The sequence below is a fragment of the Micropterus dolomieu genome, linkage group LG22 (assembly GCF_021292245.1).
Source record: "Micropterus dolomieu isolate WLL.071019.BEF.003 ecotype Adirondacks linkage group LG22, ASM2129224v1, whole genome shotgun sequence".
NCBI lineage: Eukaryota > Metazoa > Chordata > Actinopteri > Centrarchiformes > Centrarchidae > Micropterus > Micropterus dolomieu.
The window spans coordinates 7,734,304-7,743,607 of record NC_060171.1 but is presented as its reverse complement, the minus strand read 5'-3'; the positions used below and the strand labels follow the sequence as shown (position 1 = coordinate 7,743,607).

Sequence of the window (9,304 nt, the reverse complement as noted above, 5' to 3'; positions counted from 1 at the left end):
GCTAATACGAGCATGAAGCTAGCGTTAGCCGGCCCATCAACCCTCAGTCAACGTTAATGTCAAGATTTGCACGTGCTAGAAATTAGTTGCTTTCATGTAGTGTTTGCTTTCACATTTCTGTCCAACTAAAAGTCTAATTAGTCGCATATCTTCTTTCTCTTTTACAGAAAGGGCTTGTCCCAGTCAGCTCTGCCTTACAGGCGCAGTGTTCCCACTGTGAGTATACAGAAATGTGTCTCGCACAGTGACAGTCGCTTAACTACTTTATGTACCGAGTTGGTAATCATTTAAACATTACTTGCAGTGGCTGAAGCTCACATCTGATGATGTCAAAGAGCAGATCTTCAAGCTGGCCAAAAAGGGTCTGACCCCCTCTCAGATTGGTAAGTTGTTTTATGAGATACTCTGGGTCTAGAAATTAACTTAAGTATTGTGTTGTTTTTGCTTAAGCAGAATAGTAAATATAACAACTTAAAGCACGCCTATCGTGGACGCCAACTGTACAGGATGCAGTCGTCTCCAGCAGTACATATGGCTGTATAAAATATTTAGTTTGTGTAGCATTGGCTGATTATGATTTTTTTTTTTTTTTCTTCATACATTGGTAAAAAAAATTACGGTATAATGGTTTTCTTGTAAACAAATTAACCAGAAATTTGACTGTTTAAACACTTGAGCAGTTTTGTAGAAGTATTTTACTAGCTAGCTTTAGTGTTAAAACCCAATTTAGCAGTGCTGTTTAGACATAACACTGTCTGGTCAGAAATCTGTCCACCAAATGAATAGAAAACAATGGGTGTTTTGCATTAAACATGGGCTGCCTAGCAACATCTTTATTTACTATTAACATGTGTCTACCATTTTTGATTGCTTTTCTATTACTGTATATTGTCTGCTACAGAGAAGGGAGTTAAAAACTTAATTTCACTTTACAACCTGTTGTAATGTGACAAATAAACCTACCTTGTAACATTATTTTAGGCAGAACTTTTTAGTGTTATTTTATACTATTGCAACTTATCAAGGAGTAACGTTGGGAATCTCTAAGAAACAAACTGAGTAAGGGGTGTCTGTGTGTGTGTAGATCTTCCCTGTAATTATTTTCATTCCCTCTTTATTTAAAATTGGATGTGGTAGAGCTACAAGCACTGTGGCCAGCACTACAGGCCCAACTAGAATCAAAAGGCCCTCCCATCAGAAACTCAACAAAACGGTCCTATCTGTGTACTGAGATGTATTAGTTATTGGGCCTAAGACATAAGCTTTTTGATAAATATACAGAAACTCATTCATGAAGTATGTTTTGAAGAACTTGGTGTCTTTAAAAAAAAAAAGTTTGATCTGATCCCATGCTCATGGCTTTTTGTATCTGTTTTAAAGAAACTCTTTTTAGCATGGCACCGTCTTGATATCATTGTCATATCTTTAACATTATGTTAGCAAATGTGGCTTGTCAGAAATCAGTTGGGTTAGTTAAGATGGAGACAGTAGATGATGCTCCAAGTATAGCTACTGCCTCTGACATTTGTTGAACTTTTATTTTGTCATAAAGGCTGACAGATTCATAAAGCAAACTGTTTACGAGCAACATAGAGTGTCCTAGTTTCAAGCCTGTTTGTCACCTTTTGTAGGTGTGATTCTGAGGGACTCCCATGGTGTGGCCCAGGTACGTTTCGTCACTGGCAACAAGATCCTGAGGATCCTGAAGTCCAAGGGTCTGGCCCCTGACCTGCCCGAGGATCTCTATCACCTCATCAAGAAGGCTGTGGCAGTCAGGAAGCATCTGGAGAGGAACAGAAAGGTATAACAAGACTAGGCCCTGGGTCAAATATTGAGACCATTAATGGTGGTCATGTTAAACCAGTTCTAGAGCGGCATCTGATGTAGCTTCCTGCTGTTACCTGAAGGTTTTGAAAGTGAGATTTTATTGTCAATGCAACACTGTGTACTGTGAGTTGTTTTGATCTGAATGTCTACCTTTATGCACCTCTGAGTGAGTAGGTTACAAAGACATGTAATGTGCAAGTGCCACCAAATGTTTTGCAAACAGGCTGTTTTGAATTTATTTAAATTGACTAGACTGTAAAATCTTGCTGAGTTTCAGTGGAAATCCATTCTTTTAAATTTAGCTTTTGTCTTTTAGTATTAAAATAAATGTTCAAGGAATGAGATGCTAACGAAGCTAGATGATGGTGGCATAGGTAATAATTGGGGTTTACATGGGTGGATGCACATATTCAGTAATTAAAATTTTGTTAGACCTCCATTTCCATAACATTTTATTACTGTTCTTGCAGGACAAGGATGCCAAGTTCCGCCTGATTCTCATTGAGAGCAGGATCCACAGGCTGGCCCGTTACTACAAGACCAAGAGAGTACTGGCCCCCAACTGGAAGTAGTACGTATTTTCTGCTTTGGGAATCGTTTTTTATTTGTTATATTTAGGTTGGAAAAAGAATATTGGCCGCCAGCCAAATGCTAGTCGTTCTTGTCTGTTTAAAGGTAATTTTGTCAACACTTTAAAACCTTTTTTTTTTTTTTAAAAGGAAAAATGTTGACAAAGTTAAACCCGATCGTGTCATTGAGTTGTTACAACCTGTTCCATGTGGGCCTATATGCAAGAATAGATGCACAAATCATTGTCCTGCTCTTCCATTTATTGAGAGTTGTGATATTTCTGTTGTGCTAGAAAAAAGCTGGAGGTAAATTAGCAGATTGGCTACTTGGTGCCACCTCTGCCAGTCCCCTTCACACAAAGAAATTATACTTTTTGTTTTCCACTGTTATTTTACATTTTAGTCATTGGACTAAATATTTTGGGTCAATATACTCAGAGCAACATATATAGATTGTTGGTTACAGTGATTTATAATAGTAGAAACTGTTCATTTTCATTCAGGTGATATTTATTTTCCTAGCCACAAGTCAGTCCTAGAATACTGTGGTGTTAATTTTGAGTTCTCATAATGTGTTTCTCTTTCTGTTTACAGTGAGTCCTCTACAGCTTCTGCTCTGGTGGCATAAACTACACTTTTTGGATTAATAAAACGATTTAAATTGGATTTTGTTGTGTTGTCTTGATTACTAAGTGTTTTACAGGTCTTGTGTTTAAATTATATAATGTAGTTTGGTTTTTTTAATTTGGTAAACCCATTAGTCTTGGCTTAATGATAGCTTGGACATCGCCTGTATATGGGAATATAAACTTTAAGAAAATAAATAATTGTGGGACAATGAAAATGAAACGCCAGACTTTAAATTACATTTTAATTTTGATTCTGAGAACTTCCTACCGTTTCTTTATCATCCTAATTTCGGTTTTTGACCCTTATTTTTCACGTAATGAACGTGAGGCTATAAAAAGGGCTTTCCTAGTAGTTGAGGAAATTACGGGCACTTTCCATGCGTCAGAAGTTACGTAATTGGAGGGCGGGGTTTGTTACGTGAGGGGCGGGAGGTTTGATGGTTGACAGCCGCTGTGTCCAATCAGAGTGCCGCTTCATGTTAAGGTTGTTTCGTATAAGGGACTGTTGCAATTCCGAGACACTCATCTGTACTACAACGAAGACAACAACACAAGACAGAGAAACATGGAGAAAATACCTGAGAACGTTTGACGAAGGAGATCAAAAAATGGCACAAACTTGCCGGAAAATGAAGCGACAGCACATCGACGCATATCTGTCACTGACAAATACGCGAAATCTGTTGGTTTTCGACGAGGAATACCAGAATACGTGAGGGATTTTCTTAATATTACCAACACAATCCGAGGAGAGGAGGGAAAAATGGCTACGGTTGTTGGTCCCGAGAAGGGTTCTGAACGGACGGCGATGGAGAGGTTCGGTAACGGCGGGATGGCGCTTCTGCCTTGGACTAAACAGATGCTCACCGTACTGTGGGAACAGCTTCGGTTGCTGGTTCAAGTCATATACTACACTTTCGTGTCAGGTAAGAATAAAGTAAAACGTGTTACTTTGCTGGTCTGGTTTTGTTTATTTGCTTTTTAACGTTAGCCGTTGTGACTTGTTTACGGTTAACGTTACAGACATATGTGTCAATGGGGACATGTCCCCACCACTTTTTGAAATGGCTGATTTTGTCCCCACCACTTCTTTAAAGCATAATTTGTTTTAAAAAAAAACTTCTGAAATATAGCTTGCAGTTAAATCACAAATGACGTTAGAAACAATGTGCATTGTTCAAAAAAGGAACTTAAGCTTAAAAAATCAACAACAACAAGCTACTGGTTATAAAATGACCCAAAAATGACATTTAACAACTTCTTGACACTGTTTCTTTTTGGCCAAGTTTTCCGTACTGCCTATATCTCAGCATTGAGGATATCTTTAAAACACTATTTAAGGATCTTTTCGTCACGTTCTCGTGAACCTAATATCGCGTATGGTGATGTCTGGCGAGCAAAGTGTCTCTTCACATCCCTAATCTGAGCCCCTATGTCCCCACCACTTTTCAACACAAAGTGACGCCCTTGGTTACAGAGACTGTTGAGTCGCTGTACTTTTTTTATTAGTGTCTTTAACGACATACCACAAATTCACAACTACAACTCTATTATAACACTCTGAATAATATCGTTAAAGGTCAAAGTAGCTGTTCGATGTGCCAATTTATCTATTTTCAGAGACATAAGGCTAGGAAGAGCATTTTTCATCTTGTGTACGTCCTAATCTAGTTATTGTTTGATACTTGATTTGCTATGACAGTAGTATATACCCTGTGAAGTCCCTGTGGTATTCTATTGTGTATTTATATATTGTAGAATTGTTAGGTTTTATATATATATATATATATATATATATATAGTGACCAATTCTAATGTAAGAATTAACAGGTCAAAGCAAGTATGATGTCATGTTAATATGTATTAAAGTACACTTTTGGATTTACTAAAAATGAGATGCCAAAGGTATTTCTGATTTCAAATGCCAACGTGATGATCATCAGTTTATGGGTATTGTATGTATTTATATCAAAGTGAACTTCTGATTGCAATTAGCTTTCTTTCCATATCACCCAGCCTTATGATGAGTCGTAATTAATCAAAAGACAGCTTTTCGCCTATTTAAAATAAGCAGCAAACAGAGAAGCAAACGCATTGTGTTGTTTTTTTAATATTGTTTTTTCATGTCACGATGACCTGGAATAGATCATAATTACGTATAATTCAACTCGTTCCCACACTTTTCTCCTACTTTTCCAGTTTTCCAGATGTTCAGGTTTGAGGTTCATGTGAGAATCACAGACGAGACAGGTCAGCACATCCAGCACATGAGCACAGCTTCCAACCCAACTGAATCCTTCCTGTTCACCTCGTTGTTTGACGGAGAAAACGGAGTGATGGTTGGCGGTTCGAATCCCCTCTCTAACTTCTGTGCTGAAGTCGGCGACCCGTTCGCTGGGAAATCCACCGCCGAGGCCCTGCTGTCCACACTGCGTGCTGACGACCTGTGCTGCGGACTAGTGGATGATTTTGTGTCCAGAACATCGGGCAAAGAAGACGGCATCTTTCTGGGACACCAATCCAGCTGGAAAATGGGCTTCCCTGGTGACTGGAACATCTTTGTATCAAGCAGCGAAAGCTCTAGTTCAAATGACGCCTGCAAACAGGATATTTCAAAGGAAAAAGTTTTCAAACAGGACACTTCAGAAGAGGAGAGAAGCTCTCACTGGAGTAGCGAGGAAGATCAGAACGTAGTTGAATTTGACAGCGAGGAAAGTAAGGCGCTTTGGGAGTCTCTGTCAAAATCTAGTGATCCATACAACCCCTTCTTTTTCTCTGCTTGCATTTCAACAAACGCAAACATGGGGAAAAATAAAAGTGAAGCGAAGGACTGCAGTGATACTGACCTCATGTCAGTGAGCAAGGTCAGCGACGAGATGTTGGGGCCTCCAGGCCTGAATATCTGGGTTAATCGCTCTGACAGCGAGAGCAGTTGGAGCAGTTGGGCCAGTTCAGACGGTTCGAGCCCCGACATTGACAAGGAGGAGAGCGAGAGGCTCTTAGAGTTCTTCAGCAGTCCTGACCCCTACAATCCCATGTGCTTCACTGCGTGCACAGTCAGCAGCACGTTGCCTCAAACCACCACTACAGTCTCTAAACAACAGCCCTCACTTCCTGCCCCCTCCTCCAAGTCAGACACAGACACTGATGAGAAGGAGAATAGCTTTCCGCCTTCGTCTGAGGATGAAGAAGAGCAGCTGTGGAAATCTCTCAGCCTGAAGGACGACCCGTACCACCCTCTCAACTTTCAGGCCTGCCTCCAGAGCCCCCCAACAACAACAATCCAGTCTGGAAAAGGTCCCGATATCCTTGATGTTCACCACACAAATAATCTACCCGCGAAGGGCAAGAAATGTGAAAAAGAGTCAAAAACACCCCGAAAATCCAGAGCCACCAAGCCCCTTCTGCCAGAGAGGCAGTTAAAGCATCACTCCCATCCAGACAAAACACTGGTTCCCTGGAAAAGACTTGCACAAACACCTCAGCCACTGCCAGAGGAGACGAAGAAGAGCAAGACCAGCACCACCCAAAAAAAGGTCATTGTCTAATAATATATTATGGTTAAACTGCCAGACAGGATTAGATGAAGCATTAAAACCCCATGTGGGGTTTGAAATACATATAGTCTACTCTGTAAATACTACAGATTATTGATATGGGCTTTGATACATCAAGACAAAAGGTTAAATATGCCACCAACTATTCCTCTTTATTCCACTGTAGACTAAATACTTTAAAAGTAATATGAGCCAAGTCCAATCCAAATTTTTAAAAAGCACATTTAAAAACAACAGATGATCAAAGTACAGTTAAACCCAGCAAAGACCAGGTTAAAAGACAAAAGCACAATAACATAATAATAGTTATAAGACCATAGCGGAAGAAACAAAAAAATACAGTTGCCTTTAGTTAGATGATACTTTTCCCAGCTCATTTTCATTTGGTTTAAGTAGATACAGAGAGCATGTGATCCCTTATTTTAAGTTAACACTTTTAATATCAAGGCAGTGTCTTCTGCTGATTGTTGCACCTTCTTGAGAGACAGAATATCTAAGATAAATGTTATTTCTTGCCTCAGCTGACACAAACTTTACTGCACAGTGTGATCGGATGAGTTGTTGTTTGTTGTCGGTTAGCAACGCCACTGGTTGTCATGACTAAGCCAGTCATGTGACTCCCATGAGTCAGCAGGGAGTTTGACTTACTCATGAATTAAATGTAGTTGCAATGGAATTGCAAAGTAATTTTGAATACCTCGTGAATTAATGCCCTGTTACATCAGACTCAAAAAATAATGCGTCAGGTAGAAAAATAAGTGAGTCATATTGTGATTACACGCCTGCCTAAAAACTCCCTGTTGGGGAAAATACATGGTCTTTAATGGGTATTTTTATTTTTTATTTGTATTGGTATTTAAAGTGTATAGGGTATCTATTTAGTGACTTGTATTTGAAGTTTAGATATCCATTAACTTGCATCAGTAGCAGGATATTCCCCTAAAAGAAGCACATAAACATCAAATGACCATCAGTATCGTTTGAACACAATATATTCAATTCCTTTCTTTTGGCTTTCAGGTGCGATTTTCTCCTCTTGTCCAAGTCCACGTCATGCGGACCTGGCTGTTTGCTCGACAGGCGTCTCGTAAAGGACACTGGGAAGAAATGGCGCGAGACCGGGACCGCTTCCGGAGGCGGATTCAGGACACAGAGCAGGCCATTGGCCACTGCTTCACTCAGCCCCACAGAGAAAGGATCCGGGCGTATCTGGATGGTGCCTTGAAGTAAATAAAAGTCTTGAACACTGAATGTTTTATTTCCTTTTTGGATGAGAACTTGTGATTGGTTGCAATGCAACAGTGATTTTGATTTAGGCCAATTAGAAATTTGATGTTAGGCCAACTTTAATGTTCGGTGTCAAGTTGAACAACCTTGTACCTCAAAAGGTTTTATACATTGTGTGACTGTTGCACTGACTGACACTTTCTCATATTAACCTCAGCATCAACGTGTGGAATGTTGTTTTTGTATGCCTTATATACTGACCTAGTAATGTAACTTATTTATGCCCTATGGAGCTTGTCATTTGATTTTTACCCTTTTTTTGTACTGTTTTATGTGTTTTTATATGTGTGAAAAAACTACAGTGGTGAATCTAGAAGTTAAAAGTAGATGATGATGATGATATCATAAGAAAGCTTTTGCTTTACAGTACAAAGTGTTGAAAAGATTAGTTTAAGCATGATGGGTAATATTCATTTATGGTGCAATTCTTGTGTTATTGTTAAATATTTTAGTTTTTGATATTTAAGTTTTGTCTTGTGTTTTCCTATTTGAAGTCACATCTTAGCTGCCTTTTAGCACTGAGCGTGCAGATGGATGTCTATTATTATATTGACTAGAAAGATTAAAACACTTTGTGCTATGTGACTTACTCAGCTTCTCAAGGTAAAATCATGTAGCCGAAAATATGACAAAAAATCTTCTGTAGCAAATTTGCCATTTGGTGCTTTGTCAAGTCAATAAAATTTGTTACACTGTCATTGTTCTCAGTTTTGGCTGTTTGGGCCTTGTGGCTCAAAGACAGGTGAGACACAGGAGTTGTAACTCATTCTACTTAACTAAAAGAAAAAGCCTAACATACAGACAGAATGTTTAATAACCTAAACTAGTCATGCTTGTGTACGTAAATTACTTGTCCATCTGCCGTTTCCTGATGTGACAGTGAAGTGGAGACAGTACACAATGTCCCAGAAATATGTAAACAACACACCCGAGGTCAGCTTTCTCAGTGGTTGTTTTTTTTTTTAAATAGAAAGTACATGCAAAACTGCACGTATCAGCTGTGTCAGCCATTTGTGGGGACATTCTTGGGAAATGTCCTTACAAAGTGAAGAAATAGTGAGATAAAATAAATTCAAATGTTTTTAGAAAATCAAATGTTGCAGAAAGTTATTTTTTAATTCAATGGGGCTTTATCGGCATGGGAAACAGATGTTTATATTGACAAAACAAATGTGAAATAAAAACATACATAAACATAAGAATTGTGATTTTATGTATTTTCTTTTATATGTGCGTCACAACCACAGTCTGGCTTCAGTTCCCAAAACAGCAGAAACATGCAGAACAGTGTTGCCTGTCAGGTGATCTGAAGAAACATAATACAAGCAACACAACACAATGGAGCACGCTCAGCCTCACTATGTTCAAACAGAAGGTTTAAGCTTTCATTCAGTTTGGACACACCCAGTGTGTTCTGTCAGTGGGAGGTTTCCAA

The 9,304-nt window shown here is 39.0% G+C and overlaps 2 protein-coding genes and 1 non-coding gene across 5 annotated transcripts; all 3 read left to right on the top strand.

Moving 5' to 3' along the window:
• Positions 1 to 167: 167 nt before the first annotated feature.
• rps13 (ribosomal protein S13) lies at positions 168 to 3,062 on the top strand (the record flags this gene model as incomplete). Its single annotated transcript, XM_046037834.1, is given in 5 exon segments — positions 168 to 216; positions 305 to 383; positions 1,632 to 1,801; positions 2,298 to 2,398; positions 2,991 to 3,062. Coding segments are annotated over 5 exon segments (433 nt in total), but the record flags the coding sequence as incomplete, so codon positions are not given.
• On the top strand, positions 2,628 to 2,758 carry LOC123962561. The gene has a single exon (XR_006822993.1). It is a non-coding gene; the product is annotated as a small nucleolar RNA SNORA19 (small nucleolar RNA).
• A 448-nt stretch (positions 3,063 to 3,510) lies between the features above and the next one.
• On the top strand, positions 3,511 to 8,567 carry ppp1r15b (protein phosphatase 1, regulatory subunit 15B). 3 transcript variants are annotated; one of them, XM_046037963.1, is made up of 3 exons: positions 3,511 to 3,951; positions 5,225 to 6,561; positions 7,603 to 8,567. In XM_046037963.1, the coding sequence occupies exons 1-3, from the start codon at positions 3,789 to 3,791 to the stop codon at positions 7,810 to 7,812; spliced, it is 1,710 nt and encodes a 569-aa protein (XP_045893919.1). In that variant the 5' UTR covers positions 3,511 to 3,788; the 3' UTR covers positions 7,813 to 8,567. The 3 variants fall into 3 exon arrangements, with proteins under 3 accessions (XP_045893919.1, XP_045893920.1, XP_045893921.1); XM_046037964.1 differs by lacking the exon at positions 3,511 to 3,951 and adding an exon at positions 4,904 to 4,975; XM_046037965.1 differs by lacking the exon at positions 3,511 to 3,951 and adding an exon at positions 4,912 to 4,980.
• The last annotated feature ends 737 nt before the right edge of the window (positions 8,568 to 9,304 follow it).

Bases quoted from the DNA above. Each gene is read 5' to 3' on its own strand.
- ppp1r15b (XM_046037963.1), top strand. From the start codon at position 3,789: ATGGCTACGGTTGTTGGTCCCGAGAAGGGTTCTGAACGGACGGCGATG. The intron at 3,952-5,224 runs GTAAGAATAAAG...CTACTTTTCCAG, and splicing joins ATACTACACTTTCGTGTCAG to TTTTCCAGATGTTCAGGTTT. The intron at 6,562-7,602 runs GTCATTGTCTAA...TTTGGCTTTCAG, and splicing joins CCAGCACCACCCAAAAAAAG to GTGCGATTTTCTCCTCTTGT.